The 20,850-nt window shown below is 45.9% G+C and overlaps 2 protein-coding genes across 3 annotated transcripts; one reads left to right on the top strand and one right to left on the bottom strand.

Annotated features, from left to right (window-relative positions):
* Positions 1–736: 736 nt before the first annotated feature.
* LOC311315731 (motile sperm domain-containing protein 2-like) lies at positions 737–14,163 on the bottom strand (the record flags this gene model as incomplete). The annotated part of the gene is made up of 15 exons (XM_084446435.1): positions 737–922; positions 1,849–1,951; positions 2,416–2,545; positions 2,695–2,791; positions 3,096–3,189; positions 3,661–3,758; positions 4,670–4,828; positions 6,586–6,710; positions 10,266–10,304; positions 10,961–11,021; positions 11,709–11,863; positions 11,967–12,053; positions 13,608–13,763; positions 13,964–14,009; positions 14,131–14,163. 15 exons carry the CDS (start codon positions 14,161–14,163, stop codon positions 737–739), a joined length of 1,569 nt encoding a protein of 522 aa, XP_084302561.1.
* A 468-nt stretch (positions 14,164–14,631) lies between these two features.
* Positions 14,632–17,453, top strand: gemin8 (gem (nuclear organelle) associated protein 8). 2 transcript variants are annotated; one of them, XM_084447407.1, is made up of 4 exons: positions 14,632–14,663; positions 14,986–15,060; positions 15,434–15,863; positions 16,766–17,453. In XM_084447407.1, the coding sequence occupies exons 2-4, from the start codon at positions 15,058–15,060 to the stop codon at positions 17,020–17,022; spliced, it is 690 nt and encodes a 229-aa protein (XP_084303533.1). In that variant the 5' UTR covers positions 14,632–14,663; positions 14,986–15,057; the 3' UTR covers positions 17,023–17,453. The 2 variants fall into 2 exon arrangements, with proteins under 2 accessions (XP_084303533.1, XP_084303532.1); XM_084447406.1 differs by lacking the exon at positions 14,632–14,663 and having other exon boundaries at positions 14,945–15,060.
* The last annotated feature ends 3,397 nt before the right edge of the window (positions 17,454–20,850 follow it).

Here is a 20,850-nt window from a genome sequence, read left to right on the forward strand (position 1 = left end):
GCTACACTCGCGGCTCACATTCTCTGCGCTACGATCGGATTGTTGCTGACGAATGACGACGACAATATTCTCGGCACCAACAACGATCGTAGCGCAGAGAATGTGAGCCGGAGAATAGCCAGTCTGCGCGCTGGCCTGTGCGCATGCGTGCTGGAGCAAGTGGGGAAAGGCGTGTAAAGATCATATTACAGAGGCTAAAGACCCCGTATTTGAAAACCACAACAATGCCTCGCGTTGAGGAATCTCAACTGTCGATTCATCCAATCTGATTGATCAAAACAACCGTTTAGCGGCCGAAAATAGATTTTGAGAAACTGCATTCTCGGTGCCCCGATCACCGCCATTACATGGATATACTGGCTCGCGCTGGATTTTAAATTTCTTCTACATGCCTCCGAACTACACAAAAGTGATCTCGGTGAGTCAAACGTCTTATAATATGTCGTAAATAAGGTCCAGGTTGTCAAAAACGAGCATTGCCCTTTAAGAACCAAACAAAACCTGAAAATCAACAAGCTGACCACTGAATGTGAATTGAAGTGCCATTTATTGTCACTCATTTGTAAAGTAATTGTAAATGTTCAAGGTGAATATAAATCACAGTGTATCAATAGTCACAGATAGATGTGCACAGCCCAAATGGGCAAGTATAAAAATAACATGAGAAAAAACCTAAATGTCCAAAAGGCACGAGTGGTTTCTCAAACGTCCTCTCTGTGGACAGCTCCTTGGTCTTTCAGAGCCTTTCTGATTGGTTGGTCCAGGTACAGCGCAGTGCCTTGTCCTCAGTGTACAGCATGAAGAAGACGGAGAAGCCCATGGCGGTCAGCACCGTTACCAGGACCAGCAGAACCTTCTGGGTCCACAGGCAGTGGTCCAACCTCCTCTCTAGCCTGCTGCTTCTCACCAGCATCTGCATGAGCTGAGGAGAACAAGGGCTCTTGAACAGGAAGGCAGAACATATAAACCTACATATATATATATATAAACATATATCTGCATTATAGAGTTAATGATAGGCAGTACAGGCTCAGATATGTGCTGTATGTGTTTGTCTTAGTGTTATTGTAGAGATATAGTACTGTAGGCCCAAAAGGTGTGTCAGAGCATAATGTGAGCACGCCACAGCCACCCTTACTTCCATAACCTTCGCAATCTAACATGGTTTCTCTTCTTCTAAACGCTCCTGCACACCTATTTTGGTGAGATTTTATTTTCTTACTGAGCGCCTGTAACCTGCACATGAACTTGTTCTGCTAAACTGGAGACTAGGGATGCACCGATTGCAAAATTCTGGGCCGATGCCGATGCTTAAAATAACAATCCGGCCGATGGCCAATGTTTATTTTATTATTGTAATTCCCCCTTTTGTGCCAGGGAAACAAAGAAATGATGCCTGCTTTTCAAATGGCCAGTTAGATTTGATGTGTTAAAATCCTTGGCTGTAGTACCTCCTCTTGAAATGTCACTTGAACAAGTTTTACAAGTTGCATAGCGCATATCTTTTCTGAGATGGTGAAATATTCCCACATTTTTATTTCACTTTAATTTGAAAGCAAACTACACGTGCGTTTGCAGCGTTACGTCACGGATCTTCTCCGAATCTGCAGCTGGGTAGGCTACGTTTTGCAACAAAAAAAGCCATAATTGTTGCGACATAACATCCGCCACTACCATCGGTGAATGTCATTTTATTTGCCGATGGGCCGATGGCAGTCAACAAGGCCAACATCGGCCGATGCCGATGTTCGGCCGATGCATCGGTGCATCCCTACTGGAGACCACAACGTTTCAGTGTATCGTTGCTCCTCCCATGCTTTCTCTTCTCCAAGCCAAGGGACAACTCACTGTGGTGTGAATCTCCTGGTGGCCGTTGGTCTCCAGCGCGTCATCGTTCTTCCCCGCAGGGCTGAGATCAGGCGTGACGTCTTCAAGGAAGTCACATCGCAGCCTGCAGGTACAGACACACAATAAACCAGAGCATCCTTGAGGTCTCACTGACTTCTGTGAAAACATGGGTTTTCTGTTGCTGCATACATCTACTGATTGTCGTTATGACACTTCCATCCTCGCATCGTTAATTAAAGGTGCAGTGTCGTTAAAGGTACCGGCTGTCGTTTTTGGCGACATGGTGGTGAAAATAAAATTTAAAGATTTGGCGGAAATTGAATATAATTTCATATGTACGTTTGAATTAGTGCATAATCCCATGAAAATAAGAATTGTTGCATTGTCCTTACCTTAGAATGAGCCCTTTATATCTACAACTACAACATGGCGGCCTCCATGGAGCGGGTCGCATGACGGAGGCCGCCATGTTGAATTCAATGTAATGGTATCGAGTTGGTTGCAATCTGCAACATCACTAATAGAAACTACACGCTGCACTTTTAAAGGGAATGCCATCTGGCTGACCTGTGCTCCATTACTTTGGTCTTTGGGACGTCCTTCCAGAACTGCGCCAGATCTGCGACCGCCACACCACTGCTCTGCTCCATCTCTGCTGCCATGATCAGGAAGCGGTCCTGAGGTGAGGGCAGGGAGCCTGCTCAGCCAGTCAGAGCACAGAGTCAGAGCACTGAGAGTCAGACAAGAGATCATCCAAGCATAACCAATGAGAGGACAACAGTCATTTGCAAATGTAAACGTCAGAGCAGGACATCAGGGAGTAGGGTTGAGGGCTTGAGGAGGTACCTCCGTACAGGGAGACCATGATCTCCACGCTGGTCCCCGGCTCACAGCTGCTACTGCTGGGCTTCACCCTGTAGGTCTGGGGGGCCGTGGTGCGTACCTGAGGAGACATGCCGGAGAGCGCAGACACGCCGGACCACGCTGGTCAGCTTCACCGAGCATCGGCGGACGTGCTGTCAAATGCTCGTCTGGAGCCAGAAGTGATTTTATTTGATTGATTTGATTAAGCCTGAGTAACTGTAACATAAGTTATTAGAATCTGATCCTGGAGCAGCCCTTTAGGGGGCTTCACCCTACTTGCTGCGTAGCATCTGTGACTGTGTTCTGTCACCGGTCGTCCACGCATGGACACGCCCTCCGGTCTGTATGCCCCAACCGGCAGGAAGGACACTGCAGGAACCAACCTTGTAGGCCACTTGGTTTTGGGTGACATTGTTGAGAATGATGACACATCTCTTCTCGCCCTCTCTGGAGCCGAAGCACAGCTCCTCAGCAGGACTGGAGAGACACAGTAACAGGAAGTGGTTGGTCTCGTTCTGATCGTGTGACACCTACAGTAGAGAAAAGTCACCTACTGTACCTGGGCCCTGGTAACGCAGAGGTTCTGGTCTGAGACCTTGGATCAACTCAGTCTCGTGATACAGTTTCGCCACACATTTGCAAGTGTCACACAGTCAGAATGAGACCAACCACTTCCTGTTGAAGTGTTGAAAGTAGTTGCGGGGGAAGTAATTGTTACTGTTCAGAGAGATGTGTGTGTGTGTGTGTGTGGGGGGGGGTTCCAGGTCTCGAGATAAATGTGACTGCCACTGGAGATATGGTCCTGATGTCGGCCGAGGTTATTTTTCTGTTTTTTTCAGATTATGAAAGTGTAAATAGTAAGATTTCAAATGATGTGCCATGCATTGAAATCTGCAAATCTGCAAATATTTGAAGAAGATATGATTCTGTGAAGGAGGTGGAACTAACCTGACATGAAACAGAGAGCCTTTAAACGTAGTGCTCGGTCTCCTGGCTGCTTTCACTCTTCTAGCAGCATCTGTGTCTCCATCCTCGGAAAAATACACCTGTCCCAGATAAAACCATGGAGAGAAAGGGAGAGTAGAATAGAAAGTGTATTCAACATGTGTAACAAATACGGGTACAGGTACAGTGGAATTCTCGTGATCACTTGTCCTCACAGTAGCTGTGTTTACATGCATGCTTTTTTTCAATCTGATTTAATTCAATCTGAAGATTTCGGGGCAACTGTTTATGGGAGGTGATCTAATATGTTGTGGTGTTTATTTGCACCAGTAAATAAACACCAAATGTAATCAGAAGACCTGTGTTACATGCGCACGCAGGCAGGAGTGAGTTACTATGGTTACGGAAACTCAAGTCAAAACTTTGCTGATGGATATCTATCTAATAATGTTCAGTTCTACGTTTGGATTAAAAACAAATTCTCCGCTGTGGCCCAGTTCTGCTTGGAAGCAATTAACCCACCATAGACATACGTCCCCTTTGACAGAGAGCATGCGCCGAAAGAACGCAGACAGAGAGGAATCCGTTCCATCATTTACATGATACTTGATCGGGTTATGAAAAGGTTTACACTACCCCTCTTAAAAGGTTTGGGCCTTTTTATTCAGATGGAGGTGTTTATATGGAGCGTTTTTATTTGGTTTGGGCTTTTAAACCTATTATAATTGGATTATTAGGCTCCATGAAAATGTACCTAGTACAGTATCTTCTCAGTGCTAATCAGTTCCTCGTTCCAGTCCAGGTACTCAGCTAGACATTTAAATGTTCCCAAACTGGCAAATTACTATACAACCCGTAGTCTAGCAGTCTTTCATTATCATCCTCATCTACTCATCCCATCCGATCATGGATGACTGTCTGTGTCCATGATGTAGGCAGTGCAATTAAATAGGTACATATGGCTGTGGTACTATCAGTGTGGGCTGCGTGTGTATGTAGCTCTCTCAGGAACCTTTTTGGGTCTGTAGGCTGGTTTTGTGTTCGTGTCCAGGTTCTCTTTGACATCCTGTTCATCGTCTCTCCTCTCCATCTCTTCCTCGTGCCCTGGTTCTGACATGGCTGCCTGGAAGTCCTCGTCTGCCAGCGGTGGATAGCTGTATTTGAACGGGTCCTATAAAGAAGCACACAAAAAAAACATGCAGTAACAATGAAATGCATTTCTCCTTGGGTGGGTGGGTTGAAAAATTGTTTTGTACATTCATACGTGGTTATTCAATGGTTGTCTAAGGTTGTCTAAGTTTAAAATTGAATGGTTTCAATTCAATGGTTGTGTAAGGTTGTCTAAGGTTAAATTTGAAAATACCAATACAATCAAAACATACATATCTACCATAGTCCAATCAGATTTTAACCTAAGAATATAGATGGCACATTCTTCAATACTGCACAACATTGTGTGTTCAATGTGAATCTTTGACTGGGTGTGGTGTGAGGGTCGGTTTCTGCCAGCAGAGGGAGCTGTTTATGCCCTTTTCATGAGCATGCATGTTTACATATTAAATAGTACATTTGTGTGTGTGTGTGTGTGTGTGTGTGTGTGTGTGTGTGTGTGTGTGTGTGTGTGTGTGTGTGTGAACATATGCTCTGTTCTGTATGTAATGAGCAGATGTTTCAATGTCTGCCTGTTAACAGTAATTATATGCACATCATCCATTTATACTGGTCTCTCACCAGAATCAAATATCACGCTGAATCACTGCTCCACTTACTACATAATAGAGTCTGTAGCTCCACTTACTACATAATAGTCTGTAGCTCCACTTACTACATAATAGAGTCTGTAGCTCCACTTACTACATAATAGAGTCTGTAGCTCCACTTACTACATAATAGTCTGTAGCTCCACTTACTATATAATAGAGTCTGTAGCTCCACTTACTACATAATAGTCTGTAGCTCCACTTACTACATAATAGAGTCTGTAGCTCCACTTACTACATAATAGAGTCTGTAGCTCCACTTACTACATAATAGTCTGTAGCTCCACTTACTACATAATAGTCTGTAGCTCCACTTACTACATAAGAGTCTGTAGCTCCACTTACTACATAATAGAGTCTGTAGCTCCACTTACTACATAATAGAGTCTGTAGCTCCACTTACTACATAATAGAGTCTGTAGCTCCACTTACTACATAATAGAGTCTGTAGCTCCACTTACTACATAATAGTCTGTAGCTCCACTTACTACATAATAGTCTGTAGCTCCACTTACTACATAAGAGTCTGTAGCTCCACTTACTACATAATAGAGTCTGTAGCTCCACTTACTACATAATAGTCTGTAGCTCCACTTACTACATAATAGAGTCTGTAGCTCCACTTACTACATAATAGAGTCTGTAGCTCCACTTACTACATAATAGAGTCTGTAGCTCCACTTACTACATAATAGAGTCTGTGCCACTTCGTCGCCCAGGCTGGTGTTCTGAGGGCGGTGAAGTCTATCTATGGGTGGGAGCGCCTGATCGTGGAAGTCGTTACTGATTGGTGTCGCAGGGATTCATGCGAAATCAATGAATCACCAGGATTTGAACACCATATTTTTGTATGAAGAGTCCCAGACCCATAGAGATCTGCAGCATGCAGTAGCATAGTTAGCGTAGCTCACGTAGTGTATCAGTGAGAGAACTCTCCTGGGTCTGGCGTTGGGACTACATTTATACTGAGTGTGAAAGCTTATCTTCCTGCTGTATGCACAGTAGGAACTACATTTGTTAATAAGGTCATGACCCACAGTTTGCATATCTGATTAGCTGACTAACAACAACAACAACAACAAAAACAACAACAACAAGAACAACAACAACAACAACAACCCATGTGTAAACGTGTGATTGGCTGGGTACAGGAGGGAGGGGTGCTCACCGTTCCTCCCATGTGGGCGGGGAGGTGCTCTGGGAGAACGTAGGTCTGGATGTCGCTCTTGGAAACAAACTTCAGCTTGTTGATGGCATCTGGGTCCAGCCAGCCTTTGATGACCCTCCATGCGGCTAGGGAATAGATTACAGCAACGACAACAATAAACACGCTGGTAACGGCGTAGTGGTAGCGGCATTGTGGTAACGGCATTGTGGTAACGGCGTAGTGGTAACGGCGTAGTGGTAGCGGCGTAGTGGTAACGGCGTAGTGGTAACGGCGTAGTGGTAAAGGCGTAGTGGTAAAGGCGTAGTGGTAAAGGCGTAGTGGTAGCAGCGTAGTGGTAACGGCGTAGTGGTAAAGGCGTAGTGGTAAAGGCGTAGTGGTAGCAGCGTAGTGGTAACGGCGTAGTGGTAGCGGCGTAGTGGTAGCGGCGTAGTGGTAGCGGCGTAGTGGTAACAGCGTAGTGGTAACGGCGTAGTGGTAACGGCGTAGTGGTAACGGCTTAGTGGTAACGGCGTAGTGGTAGTAGTGGTAACGGCGTATTGGTAACGGCATAGTGGTAGTAGTGGTAACAGCGTAGTGGTAACGGCATAGTGGTAGTAGTGGTAACAGCGTAGTGGTAACGGCGTAGTGGTAACGGCGTAGTGGTAGCGGCGTAGTGGTAGCGGCGTAGTGGTAGCGGCGTAGTGGTAAAGGCGTAGTGGTAAAGGCGTAGTGGTAACAGCGTAGTGGTAACGGCGTAGTGGTAAAGGCGTAGTGGTAGCGGCGTAGTGGTAACGGCGTAGTGGTAGTAGTGGTAACAGCGTAGTGGTAACAGCGTAGTGGTAACGGCGTAGTGCTAGTAGTGGTAACAGCGTAGTGGTAACGGCGTAGTGGTAACGGCGTAGTGGTAGTAGTGGTAACAGCGTAGTGGTAACAGCGTAGTGGTAGTAGTGGTAACAGCGTAGTGGTACTGGTGTTAGTTTGTTGACATAGGCCAGCAGGCTCAACCCAGCTACTGTATACTGTGAAACCTCTTTTGACCCCTGGCATATTTCAAACAATCCTGAAGGACTCCCCACAACAATTATTATTAGTAGTACATACACGTAAGAAGCCATAACAGTCATTTCTATTCTATTGTATTCATATTTAACATTAGTAATCTTGCGCCCGTTTCAAGCTATTTTTTCCCCTCCACACAAAAAGTAAATATTGTACATATTTCATGGCCTCCATAACACTTAATTTGCCTATCTGTTTGAATCATCACATTTATAGCAATTCAAGAATGAGTTAACGTCAGCTCAGTTATGCCTACAGATTCATTTTAAAACAGTAAGTCTTCATTTTTGGTTAAATTTGATGGGCTTATACAATATTATTTCAAAAATATTTCCCCCTGTAATTATGCCAAGAACCACAGGGGGTTTGCAGATCCCTGGGGCCTCATTTATCAAAGAGCGTGTAAATTCAGGTGTAAAAGAGGGCGTACGACGAAAACGCGGAAAATGCACAATGTAGCGTACGACGAGAATATTTACACGCTTTTCGGATCTATCAAAAATGTCGTATGCCCTTTTCTGCACGGTAAATCCGAGACGGGCGGGGAAGGGAGCGTACGCGCACGCGCCCCGTGTTCCGCCCCCTCCACGCCCTAATCCAACCATATATGGTCACAACCATGAGTGGACAAACGTGGTTTCCCGGAAGGAACCGGCTTAAAAAGGTAGCGTGGAGCACCCAGGCGGTACATTGAAACATGGAACGAAGAGCAAAGAAGAGGAACTTTTCGGAGACGGAGGTGCATGTGCTAGTTGGTGAGGTCCACGTGAGGAAGGCAATCCTCTTCGGAAGGTATTAATAGCCTACGTTTGTCTGTTTGCTCCTACAGCTTAGTAGCCTACTTTAGCTACGTGTTGTGCATCTAGGATTGGGCATACATTGTCCGTACGGACATACTGTAACATGTGGCTGCGAGTGAAGCAAACATTCTGTGGTAGGCTATGATTAAATTAGGACCAAAAACAGGGAACAATAACGCAGATGACCACTTCATAATGTTAGAACACATTAAACATTTTCCCCTCTGGGAAATTAAGACTCATCTAAATCACCCGGTAAATCACAGCATTTATTTGACTGCCAACAGAAAAACATATCAAATGAATATGGCTGCACAATGAAATGTTTAATGCATAATCAAGTTCACAGACAAACTCAAAGAAAATGATTGAAATTGTTTCTCCAGACTCTGACGTGGGGTCGGACTCAGAGGAGGGGGAGTCTGCAGTGGTCCTGGACCTGACGGTCGTGCCCCCGCGAGTTGTAGCCTCCACCTCCACGACCTCCAGTGCCTCCACCTTCTTATCAGCTTTGAATATATATCTTGGCAAACATAACACGGGATGATGTACAAGGAGGGGACAGATACCTAGTGAAAGTACTATTGGTTGCTAGTAAAAAGACAATAACGAGGGCTTGGTATAAGGTGGAACGCCCAACCAAGGAGCAGTGGCTGGGTGTTGTGGAGGAGATGTATGTTAGGGAGAGGTTCACGCATGCATTGAGGATGCAGGAAGGAAAGTTTGAAGGGAGATGGGAAAAATGGATGGATTATAGAAGGAAGTGTGATGATACCACTAATATTAAAATTGTCATATTTGAGTAAGAAAAAAAAGCTGCATGGATGGATGTACCCATAAGCTGTTATTGTAGGTTTTTATGTTTTATTGTATTGTCGTTGTATGGATGGAAAATGCTAATAAAGATTAAAAGTAAATAAGACAAAGAATATGTATCTTGGCTATGGACACACCAACAAGCCAGCCGTCACGCGCAGCGCCTGCCTCCAGTCTAGCCCCTACCCTGCTGTGCGCCAGGATGAATGAGTCATGCGTGGAGCCAGGCCACCGTGCCACTACACTTGTGATGAGCATGTCACATATGATTTGGGTATTTCTAGTGTGCACATTTTAGCGATTCACATAGACGTATTCATTCACTGATGGTGCCCTTATGTGGGTGCAGTCGCCATCGCCGTCACCTCTTTGGAGTTCTATCTCGCCCAGTAGGCCGAGTAGCGCCGGATTCATTTAGGCTCGCATTACGCACAGGAGGACTGTCATTTATATGCTTACCAAAGAGCAAACAGGTCCACATGATCACATATTAATGACAATCTAATTGGTCAATTATTGCCGTTTGATGGAGTGCCTGCATTAGGTGTGTGACATATAGCGCGGAAAGGTTTTGGACAGCGCATAGGTTCAGTTTGGGGAACAAATCCATATCGGACCATGAATGAGCCGGTTAGAGGACACGTCTAATCTTGCATTGCGATATATGTTTGTGCTGAATTGGCCTAGTAGCCTACATGATTGTGCGTTCATGAACTGTAGCTCTTATTCTCTCCGTCAAACATAGTAATTCACCGACGCACCACCGGCGTCGGCAGTTCCCCCTGTGTTCAAGAAGGGCGTAGAACACCGTGTAAATCGGTACGCCAACTGGAGAGGTGTCCTACAAAAGCGCGGAGAAAGGCGACTAAATTTTCGCCCTTACGGCTTGATAAATCGCAATGTGGGGGGGGCAAATGGCGTACGCCTGAACTCGCGAAAAAGACCGTGTAAAAGAAGGCGTACCTCAATGATAAATGAGGCCCCAGGTTGAGAAACACTGCTGTAATATTATTAATGTTGACTCACCATTCATGATCCACGGCATCTCGTACATGAGCATTTTAGCTGGGAATCAATAGAATGAGATTGATTCACATTAGTTTCGTAACCAGACCTCACAGAGTCTGGACTTCAGCCAGTTAGAATTTGTAAAAGGAAGTTCTTTAAAAAAAATCATCATACTGGAAGGAAGTTCGATGGTATTAGTTGCTAAATAACGTTAGCTGGCTAGTTGCAATACTTCTTCATATTCGTCGTGCGGGTTAGGTGTTGTGTCCTTTCCCCCCAGATTCGGGGCCGAGGGGCTATCCTTTTACCACCCCGAGCCTGGGTGAGAGGTCACCTGGGCTATATATCCAGGCACAGATCCGGGCATTGGAGGTGTGCCCGGATAGATAGCCCGGGTGAGCCCTCACCCAGGCTCGGGGTGGTAAAAGGATAGCCCCTAGGCCCCGAGCCTGGGGAGGAGAGGAGAAACAAACCCAAACGAAGAACCCATTGAGCAATGGCTCTCTAAAGAACAATACAAGATTAAAAACCAAGATAGAAGCAGAGTCCCCTACAGAACAAACTTATCGGTCTATATACAGTGTATTTGTAGTATATTTTTTTGTTTTATTTTTAATAGTTTTTGTGTTTAATGACTTTCGTCCACAACATTCAGAGAAACAAAGGAAAATAAACGGTAATAAAAGCACTGGATCACCCACATGTATACTTACAAAGCAGTCTTGGGTAGTACACTTGGAAGCAATTAATGACATACTTCACAAATTCCAAGTCCTACAAGAGAATAGACAGGGGAGATATTAAATCGCACAAAGAGGTCATTGGAAGCTATATGAGAGGGAACAATTTCGAAAAGACACAGCTGTAACTCCCCTAACAGATTTGGAGCCCCAAGCTAATACATGACCCAGATACAGGCCAGGGAGCATACTGTAACCCTCCAAGTCTCATACCTCCCTGTCTCAATGCACTCGGACTCCATCACATGCCTTGCAATAGCAAGAAAATGCTTTTCATGACAACACAAGGAAGTGTGTTTATACCGCAGGGCTCTGTGCTTGCATTTTAAGGTGCACAAAGGGTACAGTATGATGTAGATCTATGAAGTTACAGTATGTTGTAAATGAGCATATCTACATATCTTCATCATATACACTATCATATACACAGGACCTTCCTGCTGTGTGGTGACGGTGTAACACACTGAGCCACCGTGCCACCCAACGATAAGCAGATAAAAAGAGAGAGAAGAGAGAGAGGAGAGAGAGAGGAGAGAGAAGAGAGAAGAGAGAGAGGAGAGAAGAGAGAGAGGAGAGAGAGGAGAGAGGAGAGAGAGGAGAGAGAGGAGAGAAGAGAGAGAGGAGAGGAGAGAGAGAAGAGAGTGAGGAGAGAGAGAAGAGAGAGAGGAGAGGAGAGGAGAGGAGAGAGAGGAGTATGCAAAAAGTAGCAAGTAGTAATTACCACGTTTCCCAGACCCGACTCTGACATGTCGAACACCACGGTGAGGGGTGACCCTGGCTCTCTCCGGACGTAGCGCTCCAGCCAGAAGGCCACGTACCTCTTCTTCTCCTGCAACATCCGTGCGTCTTTTACATGCAGCTTCACCCTGAACCAGACTGGGAAGACCACGGGCGCTTTTCACAACGGACAATCACAGCCAGAGAAAAACCTTGACGGCGCCCTCCAGATTTGTGTTCTTTTTCAGAATACGGAACCTACAGAGTTTGTTGCCTTCTTTATCGTAACCATGGAGATAGTGCACGCCAGACACAAAGAGAGATTTGTGGACACAGCTTTCGTTGATGTCTGGAAGAGATAATTATCGATTAGAGGAAGGAATATCAACCCTGACAAAAACAAACCTGTGGCGGCTGATGATCCAAATGTGTGTGCGTGTGCGTGCATGTGTGTGTGTGCCATCAGGAGCCTCAAGAACAACGAGGCTGCTGGTCCAGATGGGCCCCCAGCTGAGATCTTAAAGCAAGGTGGACCAGAGCTCCTGTTCCACATCAGCGCCCTGCTGCTCAAGGTCTGGGAGAAAGAAGAACTTCCCTCAGAGCTCAGGGATGCTCTTATAGTGGCCGTATTCAAGAAGGGGGACAAGAATGACAGGGGTACCTACAGGGACATCCCTCTCCTGTCAGCAACAGCTGCTACCGCTCTCTAAAGCCAACTCCAACTCCAGGAAAAACGCCATCTTCATTGCTGCCATACTCCACCCCAGATTCCAGTCCTGTAGTGAACTGACGACAGCCTCCTCAACCTTAATAGGCTCAAAGCCAAGAGCAAAGTCAGAAACACCGCCATCATGGAGCTTGAGTATGCGCCATCACAACACACTCCACAGACGACCTCCAGGGCATCCTGAATGTCTTTGCCAAGGCATACAGAGTGAGTGAATAAGTCAAATTTTATTTATATAGCACCCTTCGTAGCACGAGTGCACAGAGTGCTTTACAGTGGGAACATTAAAAACAACATAGTCCAATCAGATACATACAAGTGCACTGAATACAATAAAGAAAACGAGTGCACTAGCCATGAACATCAGGAAGACCCAGGTCCTACAATCAACCTCCACTCAACCAGCCATCTACCTAGCCCACCATAAAAGTGGACAACACCACTCTTGAAAATGACCACTTCTCCTCGCATCAAAGACAACAGGAAGACCAGTCTGAAGAAATTCCACATCACATCGAGTGACTGGGAGCCAATTGCACTGGACAGGCACTCCTGTAAGAAATCCATGAGGAAGGAGCTGCACGTCACAAAATGGAACTCCGCCATCTCGCACTCCGCCATCTCGCACAGACAAAGCGAAGAGGCTCCGCCCCCAATAACCACCTCCACTCACCCCTGACCACACGGCCGTCTGAAGACCCACGAGCGGACGACTCTACAGAGAGGACAGTCATACTTGCTTTGAGTGACTGCCGATGATGATGATGGTGTGTGTGTGTGTGTGTGTGTGTGTGTATGTGTGTGTGTGTGTGTGTGTGATGGTGTGTGTGTGTCTGTTTGAGTGCAAGTCTGTGTGTGACCTAACACGTGGACCAAATAGCCCATTTGCTCTAACCAAACAAAGACTCTATTGTGACATTTACAATTGTTTTCATTGTAAACCAGACATGGTTGGCCATGTATCACAAACTTGTACCCTGACCAGTGAGAAAAGGGTTGTGTCCATCTCTATTACAAAATGTCACAATATCCTAACAGTGTTCTGCGTTGTTGTTGCAGAAGGAAGCATCTTGTATAACTGGTTTAATTACGCCAACGTCAGACTTTTTCAGATGGCACAATTGATAGATCTGTTGACGGCAGAGAAAGGCCACTGCAGGGAATCAGACAACCAACCGCTCAGCTTGAATTCTTTTCTCCATTGAAGACTCTCGTTGATCATCTTCAAGGTGTCATCTATTACATAGTGACGCCACTCCAGATAGCTGTCCACCAGGACATCGTCCTTCATAAGGCTGTCCACATCCCCGGGGTCATACTTGTCAGATGGATCTGTGTGGAGGATTGGATGGAATGGATGATCAAGTTTCCTGTTTCTACTCACATGTCATTAGCCTACATGCACACATTGCAGTCTGATATAAAATATAAACTATTTAAGCGTTTGCTTCAAGAGAAGATAATTGTTCAACAATTCTTGCACAACATTCTTTATGGTAAATTATGCCACTTTCAGGGCGCAATTCGCTCACCTTGTGCATATTCAGCGCGGAATCTTTGTCTTATTTCTCTAATTTTCTTTTGAAAAAAGTTTGGATGGAAATAAAAGTTATGATCAAACGCCTCTGTTATTACATGAAAACCCCTACAAAACAATGATTATCAAGAGTAGCGCAGCGGATAACTAATCTTTGTTTACCTGTTGTGATTCAGCCGACCCTGCGTTCGCCATAGCCTAGGCTAGCCTACTTCAGAAACAGCGACATAGCCGGTGAGAGTGGGTGGGCGGGGCCATGTCAGTTCACTTTGATTGACGTGGTTGAATGGAGCAACAGGTTTATGTGGAATTTGAGCAATGGGGACCATTTAGAAAAAGAAAAGAAAAAAATAGCGGTAACTCATGTAGGAAGTATATGTATGTATGTATGTATGTATGTATGTATGTATGTATGTATGTATGTATGTATGTATGTATGTATGTATGTATGTATGTATGTGTGTGTATATGTATACATCCTACATTTTTACATTTCCTTTTATTTTTACATTTCCTTTTATCAATAAGTCAGCTATATGTCGGTGGTTTTCTGATCTGCTCATCTGACACCTGAAATGGAGAGTGATGGCATGGTGCGCGCGCAGGCCACTAGATGGCGACACACAGTCACAGACAGATCTGTTTCTACTCTGAAGAAGAGTTTCCGTGAACCTCGGTCAAGTCAGCCAAAATAGGTCAGTGAAGGTGTAGTATTAGCAACATTTATACACCCACGTAGTTAGCTAATACACTGACTGTACACATGATTGACACTGGAAAATTGTATTTTATTGCAGTGTGCCTCGTGACAATGTAATGTTTGTATTGAAGATGTCAGCACGCGTTTTCCCCTCGCGCTTGCCAGAGGTTACCCGACTAGCTAGCTAGCCAGCTTAGCTAAAGTAGCTAACTGACTGCAAGGCTGCAACAGCTCATGTTAGCTAGCACCAACTCCATCTAGTTGTCTTTAACACGAGCTACTTGTCATACAGTTCAAGCTGGCTTCTTTTCTTTTAGGTCCTGCAATTAAATAATAAACCACAGAGACGTTGCTCGCCTCAAGCGGGACCGCCCTGCAGAAGCTCCATCATGGTAAGGCTGCTGGCTCACTAACTAGATCATTAGCATAGTTGCCATAATCCGGGGTGTAGTGGAGGGTAAACTGAGTATACGCACCCCTTTAAAATGAGGCTGAGAGTTTAAGTCTACTCACCTATTTTCTGATCAACTGTGTTAATCAATGAGGGGATACGGTGGGTAAACTGCACTCGACAGAGCCCACCTCTTTATTTACCACTGCACTAATAACAATGCGATTGTGTTACAAAAGGCTGAATATTCCGTTTTCAAGTGGGAGTTTGAAGACAGTTATCTATCAAAGCTCTCTGGTGATGAACATTAGACAACCGTCAGTGTTGGCTGCTTCATCGTCTGATACTGGCATTCTCTGTCCTGTCATGGATAGGAGGACATGGGCAACATGGCTTCCTGGTTTGCCCACCCTGTGTACGGCCGCTATTGGCAGCACTATCAGCAGGCTATGAGATGGCAACAGAGACACCGCCAGGCTTACAAGAAAGCCCTGGATGCTGCCTATGGCCCGGCCTATGACTACCCCTACCACGGGCACCCCAACACCCCCCAGCGCCCCTACCACCCCGACACCGAGCGCTATGCGGACTGGCAGTGTGGAGGGACAGAGGAGAGGGTCTCAGCCGAGGCCCCTGTGGAGGAGGCGGAGGTAGGGCAGGTCTCGGAGGAGGAGCAGGAGATTGACAGTGACGGGGGAGGTGGCGGTTCGGACAGCGAGATCGAGTGTGACGTCAGCAACATGGAGATCACCGAGGAGCTGCGCCAGTATTTTGCCCAGACGGAGCGGCACAGGAGCGAGCTCAGTGAGTGTGTGTGTGCGTGCGTGTGTGTGTGTGTGTGTGTGTGCGCTCCTATGACGAGCTCAGTAAGTATGTGTGCGCTCCTATGACAATCCCAGTAAGTTTGTGTATTTGGTGGAGCAATCATTGTTTGTCTAGTTTTGATCCAGGATGGTCAGTGTTTAACTGCCAGGGGTGAGAACCTGAGACTAACTTTAAGAACCTGAACTGCCCTCATTATTTATTCCTGTTCGTCCAGTAGAGATTCATTGAGTTGGACGAGGACCCATCGCTATTAAAACTACATTACAATTACATTAGTCATTTAGCAGACGCTTTTATCCAAAGCGACGTAGAATAATTGCATAACGTAGGAAGTCAGTGTACTGGGGCGGCTGTAGCTCAGTTGGTAGAGCGGGTCGTTCAGTGATCGAAGGGTCAGTGGTTCGAATCCCAGCTCCGACTGTTGACAGTTGAAGTGTCCTTGAGCAAGACACCTAACCCCAAATTGCTCCCAATGAGCAGGTTAGCACCTTGCATGGCAGCTGCTGCCATTGGTGTGTGAATGGGTGAATGAGAGGCCATTGTAAAGCGCTTTGAGTGCCGCTAAGGTGAAAAAGCGCTATATAAGTGCAGTCCATTTACCATTTACTACTACTCACCAGAACTCACAAGTGCATCTCCTTTCTAAACAAGTGACTAAGAGCATAATCTAGTGCTTAAGGCAAAGTGTAAGAGTAGCAAACAAGAATACAATAGGTGCTTAAGAGGGAGGGTCCTGGTAATACTTCAACTAAAATCTGGTCTTGGGACAATCTTCCTGAAGGAGATTGACATTTCTTTTAAGTTTCGCTGTGGTTGGGGCCGTTGAATAAACAGACCGGTGTGGCGCTGCTGATGTTGAGCACCTCTGCCCCCCCCTGCAGAGAGGCAGCAGCAGCGGGAGGCGGAGCAGATGGACAGCTACGTGTTGGACGACCGGGACATGAACACGGCGTCCCGGCTCAGCGCCCTCCCCCCGTCAGACCGGCCGGGCGAGCGCCGCAGCGCCGAGATGAGGAAGCTGTACGGGGACGCCGCCGCCAAGATCCAGGGCATGGAGACGGCCATGCAGCTCACCTTCGACAGGAACTGTGACAGGAAGCAGCCCAAGTACTGGCCGGTTATACCGCTGAAGCTGTAACGCGCCTGCTTCTCCTGCAGGAGAAAACACAACCACTAGTCTGGCCTTCTCTCGTGCTGAGCTGCGGGTCCAGACAGCTGGGCGGCTTTTGTATCTTGTTAGGCTTTAGATTCCAACCCCATCCTGTACACTTTCTCATCTACCCAACCTCAACCTCTGGGGGTGTTGACAGATCCCGGGGCTCCAGTAGTTCTGTCCTCTGAGACGGTGGCTTCCTGACAGGGTTTCTCTTCCACTGGTCCTGTAACTCAGAGACAAACACATTAGATGCACAACTACAGGAGGATAGGATTTGAAGGATGTGGTGGTTCATGAGAATCTGGGTTGAATCCATCAGTTCGTGGAATAGAATTCACAGAGCAAGTGCTTCTCCCCTAATCGATTCTAAGCTCACTCTGTTGTCAAGGGAGCATGTTTCATGTCAAGGTATAGCCTACAATATTATGATCCTCTTAAGGCTGTCAAGTGTGTTTAGAGAGAGGGAGAGAGGTAGGGAGGGAGAGAGGGGGGGTGGAGAGGGGGAGGGAGGGAGGAGAGGGGGAGGGAGGGAGAGGGGCATGTTATGTTGCTGCATTACTCTCCTCTGGCCTGTAACCTTCTGTTTCACTGTAGACCTTTTCATTTGAACCACAGACAAAATGCTGTCATAGTCGAAGTTATTTCTTAATGTCCATTGTGTTTCTCCCATGCCTCTATTTTATATGAAATATTTGTATATTTTTAAAGAGTTGTGTTAATATCATTTCTAATAAAGTTAATGATGAAATTAAAACAAGATCAACCCTCTTCAAATCAGTTGAAGCTCTTTATATGTTCGGGCATAAACCAATGTGCCCTGACCCAAGGTCTTGTGATGCCATGCAAATATCCAGACAGTATTTGACAGTTTTACATCTTACAAGGAGAAAGTGACACAGATGGCCAGACGTGCTGTGTGTGTAACTTATACACTTGACATGTCTGGAAGTAGTGCATTGTGGTCAGAGCCAGACAGATCCTGGTTGGCATTTGTGTGTCAATGTCCAGCAAAGAAAGGTCTAATAATTTGTCACTTCACAGTAGCCGACTGGCAACTAGACTACCAAGAGGGCATGCAAGCCACAGATATATATATATATATATATATATATATGAGGCTGATACGGTTATGCCAACCCACAAAGAAAAACGATATACTTCATATAGGAAGTATAAAGTAAACATATTATGCCCAAAACTGGGACCTTTGAAGTGACGACGTCACCCCCCGTCGCTGAATGGGATGGAGCCTTGAGGATGTGACTGAGGGCTCGTGCGCTCCCTGCTGCTCCGCACGAGCACCCGCCGGTCGCACAACTTTAGTCGCGTCGCCCCGAAGTTCTACAACATGGGTAAGGTAGGCTAACCTATAGTGTGTGGGCATGTCGTCAGATTCGTTTGCGTGCAACACATTTTCTTGCTTAAAATAGGACCGTTTCTTTGTTGTCGGACTCTTTCTGTTAAAGATGAAGTTGCATTTGGGCTAATTTATTTGGCACTGCCCTCCACTCAGCCTAGATATTGCCGGTCAGTGGGTAGCCTAGCCTATATATTGAGTCAAATCGGTTGATGAGATCAGTGCCGAAACGAGGCTGTAAGTGGATGCTCTTATGCCTGTTGCAGGCAGACTAGCGAGGCTGTAAGTGGATGCTCTTACCGCCTGTTGCAGGCAGACTAGCGGTGTTTCACTTGAACAACCCCGACTTGTCTTCCCTTCTCCATTTCGCAATGCATATGAAAAACAACCTGTGCAAAATTTACATTTAAGCAATAATGTTCTCTATTGTTTCACTCAAGCTACCAATGTGTGTGTGCGTGTGTGTGTCATGTTGTTTACTGTGAGTAAAGCTTTTATGAGATGGAATTTCAGTGATCATTTCCAGCTGTGGTATCCTGCAATGGGACAGTTTCACACATATGTGGGGCTGGGATGTGTGTGTGTGCGTGTGTGTGTGTGTGTGAGAGAGAGAGAGAGTGTGTGTGTGTGTTTCTGTGCATGGCATACACATGCGTGGTCAGTATGTGGTGTGAGCACTTTGTGGGTGTGATGACCTCAGAGACCTCCCTACTACGGAATGGTAGTAGGCTAAGTAGCCTACTGGGGGCTGCCATGTCACGAAAAGTAAAAGAAAACTGTGCAGACCAGGAGATCGGACAAACCGGAGTAGCGAATGAGAAAAAGAGTAGAGTCCGCACACACGAACATTTAAATGACGGACTGAATGGCAACAGTCCGTCATTTATATGCTCCAATGTGCTGCGGACTTGTCATGTTAGCCATGACACGGACGGCTCAGTGGCGGCACCGACGCTTCCTCTCGAACAACGGCGCACATGAACGCTCTTAACCAGGGAGGCTGTGACGTCACGCCTATGAACTTATTAGGGCCCCCCTCCAACGTAGGTTACCTCCAACACGGACTGCCACACAGCGACCTCCTAAAATAGTCTCTACTGGACTGGATCCTAATGGGATTGGAGGTGAATGATCTCCTCAGGAACCCCCTCTCCCAGTGTGTGCAGGAGCAGTGTAAAGGTGTCTCAGGACTAGGAATGCTATGGTAGTTAGCTGTTTAAGATGGACTACACTACACTTGCCTGCAAATCTTTTGTTTGGCTAAAACTAGTTAGTCTTTTTAGAGCTCTCTCTTTCTTTGTCTCTCTCTGTCTCTCTCTTTTCCAACATCTGTTTTGAATACATCATGGCATTTGTTTGTGTGTGTGTGTGTGTGTGTGTGCTGGCACAGTGTTCTGTCAGCCGGTGTGATGTTGAGAACAGACCGGATGTCTCCAAGAGCTCAGTTTTTCTGTCCCTCTTTGCCAGGAGGAGCCAGTATAAACTCTCCTCTCCTCTCCGACTGGATTCCCCTGTGTTCTTTCATGATCCTAATCATCCCATCTGCTCCCCTCATCTCCTCCCCTTCCTCCTCTGGCTGCTCTCTCTCCTGCTTCCTCCTCTCCTCTCCTCCTTGCTGGGTTTGCTTCTGGTGTTGATTCATGGCCGGCCCGATTTGAGGCCCGGTCGCTGACAAAGGTGGCCATTGTCTGTTGTGGATAGAGGGGGAAAGGAACCTATGGAGGTGGGGTGCGGGACGAAAAATACCCCCTCTTTCTCTCTCTCTCTCTCTCTCTCTCTCTCTCTCTCTCTCTCACACACACACACACATGCGGAAGTGCATGCTCACGTTTCTCCTCTCTGCTCACTTCCTGTTGAAAGTGAAGGAAAAGGTTTCTCCATGAGAACCACATTCAGCTGTTGCTGAGAAGAATAGTGAGAGGCTTTGATTTGGAGACTGGTATTCAACTTTCAGTTCCTCTGGTCCCAAAGTCAAGTCCAAGTCAGGTTTATGTGTCACATACTACATCATGCAGGTACGAGTAGTGGAATTTTCCTCTGTTAGCTCCTAGATTGAGCACACAGCCATGTAGAGAGGTAAACATATAAGAGTAACATTATGTATGCAGAGTATATACATATACATGAAGGGATGGGAAACTGGGGGAGTAGGTGAAGTCGTGCAGTTGGGATAGATAAGTGTACGTCTGAAGGAAGTATATATATATATATATATATATATATATATATATATATATATATACACACATGGACAAAATTGTTGGTACCCTTCCGTTAAAGAAAGAAAAGCCCTCAATGGTCACTGAAATAACTTGAAACTGACAAAAGTAATAATAAATACAAATTTACAGAAAATTAACTAATGAAAATCAGACATTGCTTTTGAATTGTGGTTCGACAGAGTCATTTTAAAAAACAAACTAATGAAACTGGCCTGGATAAAAATGATGGTA

The sequence above is a fragment of the Borostomias antarcticus genome (genome assembly GCF_949987555.1).
Source record: "Borostomias antarcticus genome assembly, chromosome: 12".
Lineage (NCBI taxonomy): Eukaryota > Metazoa > Chordata > Actinopteri > Stomiiformes > Stomiidae > Borostomias > Borostomias antarcticus.